The sequence below is a fragment of the Echinops telfairi genome, unplaced genomic scaffold, assembly GCF_000313985.2.
Source record: "Echinops telfairi isolate 266 unplaced genomic scaffold, ASM31398v2 ScPeMD7_21;HRSCAF=78, whole genome shotgun sequence".
NCBI classification, from domain to species: Eukaryota; Metazoa; Chordata; class Mammalia; order Afrosoricida; family Tenrecidae; genus Echinops; species Echinops telfairi.
Genome location: NW_022103918.1, coordinates 11,996,832 through 11,998,483, shown reverse-complemented (window position 1 = coordinate 11,998,483; position 1,652 = coordinate 11,996,832). Strand labels below are relative to the sequence as shown.

General features: G+C 35.4%; 1 protein-coding gene across 4 annotated transcripts in view; it reads left to right on the top strand.

Moving 5' to 3' along the window:
* KRAS (KRAS proto-oncogene, GTPase) overlaps nt 1–1,652 on the top strand; it is a 37,430-nt gene that overhangs the window by 29,398 nt on the left and 6,380 nt on the right. The window contains exon 6 of one of the 4 annotated variants that reach the window (XM_004699981.4): nt 253. The exons of the other annotated variants lie outside the window; for them this stretch is intronic. Within the exon in view, the coding sequence (XP_004700038.1) occupies nt 253 (1 nt within the window). The remainder of the gene's footprint in view (nt 1–252; nt 254–1,652) is intronic. 4 annotated transcript variants of the gene reach the window in all.

Here is a 1,652-nt window from a genome sequence, read left to right as displayed (position 1 = left end):
TCTTCATGGTGACATTATCAAATTGTTTCTGTCATTGTCTCTTAACTTGTACACTCTTTCCATTGTAGAATGGACCTTGTCATGACTTTTCATTTTATCAGCTTCACCATTTAGTAGGTACCATTAACAGTATTCTGTGTCATAAATGCAACTCAAAAGGACTTGACTACATTGGATGTAGAATAAAGAGAAATTCATCAAGAATAGACAAATTGGATTAGATGTGTTTTAAAGGTTCTATTCCACACTAAGGGTTTATAATTTTAAACGAGTCCAGTGTTGGTCAGCTAAAGAATAATTACTCTTCATTATAACTTTAGTAGAAGTTTTCGGAAGTTAGTGTGAAGGTATATATAGGGGGCACCCCCCCACAAACCAGAATTGCACTGAGCAGAGCGGACCTTTTAGTAGTCGCATTGTTCCCGCTAGGTGAACATCAAGCAACTCTGAGTGCACCCAGTGGTGTCACCTGGAATGGTTCATTTGGGTCACAGTGAATGATTTTTATAAAAGCAGTTTCACTCAAACCTCGTTTTTTGTGATGGCTAATTTAAGAACAGCGTGCAGCTGTGAAATTTTGTTTCCTGCTCCGGAAAAAGTGCTGCCGAAACTTGTGATGTTGAAGATGGTTTACACGGACAGCACTATGGGGGAAAAAAAACTCAAATGTATGAATAGTTTTCTAGTTTCCAAAATGGTGAAATGTAGATTGATAACAAACCTCATTCTGGACGTCCATCAACTTCCAAATGGAAAGCATAATCAGCATTTTCTTCTTTCCACTTATTTATCATGGCCTACATGTATTTTGCTAGCAAAGAAAGTATTAAAATTAGTTGCTGCTAACTGATTTCAAGTCAGAATAATCTTTAATTTAATGGAACCCTGGTGGTAGTGTGGTTGGTTATGTGTTGGGCTGCGATCTGTGTGGTTGTCCATTCGAAACCAGCAGCGTTCTGCAGGAGAAAGATTGGGCTCTCTATCTACTCCCATAAACTGTTAGTCTTGGAAACCTACAGGAGGTTGCTGTGAGTCAGCATTGACTCGATAGCAGTGAGGTTTTTTGTTTGTTTTAATACAACCCATGAAAAACAACTATCTGGAACTGTAGGCCACAATGACCAAATGGAAAACTCTGAAAGTACAACATTTGGCTTTATATGACTAGCTTTTGAATAACTTGTAAAGACAAAATCTCCAAATTAGTGATAATGCTGGTTTATCCTACAACTATTTGTTTAAACATGAGCAAGCCCCTCTCTCTCAATTGTACCATGCTTACTTCTTTTAACATATTAATGCTCATCCTTTTTTGAATTATAATCAGTTAAGTATTGCTTGAAAAAATCCTTTGAATTTATTAACATCTTGAAATTCTCCAAAAGATCTTAGTAAAGCAGTAAAGAAACCAGATCACTGTTAATTTAAAAATTTTTTATATTATCAAAATAATGTAAATTAATATATTCTTACAAATATTCAACATTAGGTGATGACAATGAGTAAAACCCAATTTTTCATTGTTCCGAAAGGGGCTTGATTTATACACTTGTTGGGTATTTGTTCCTAAGACTCCCCCTAGTGTCTAGATTTGGAAGCATTATTATTAGTTTAACAGGTTTTCTTTTCAGTTAATACTCAGTTGAAAATTT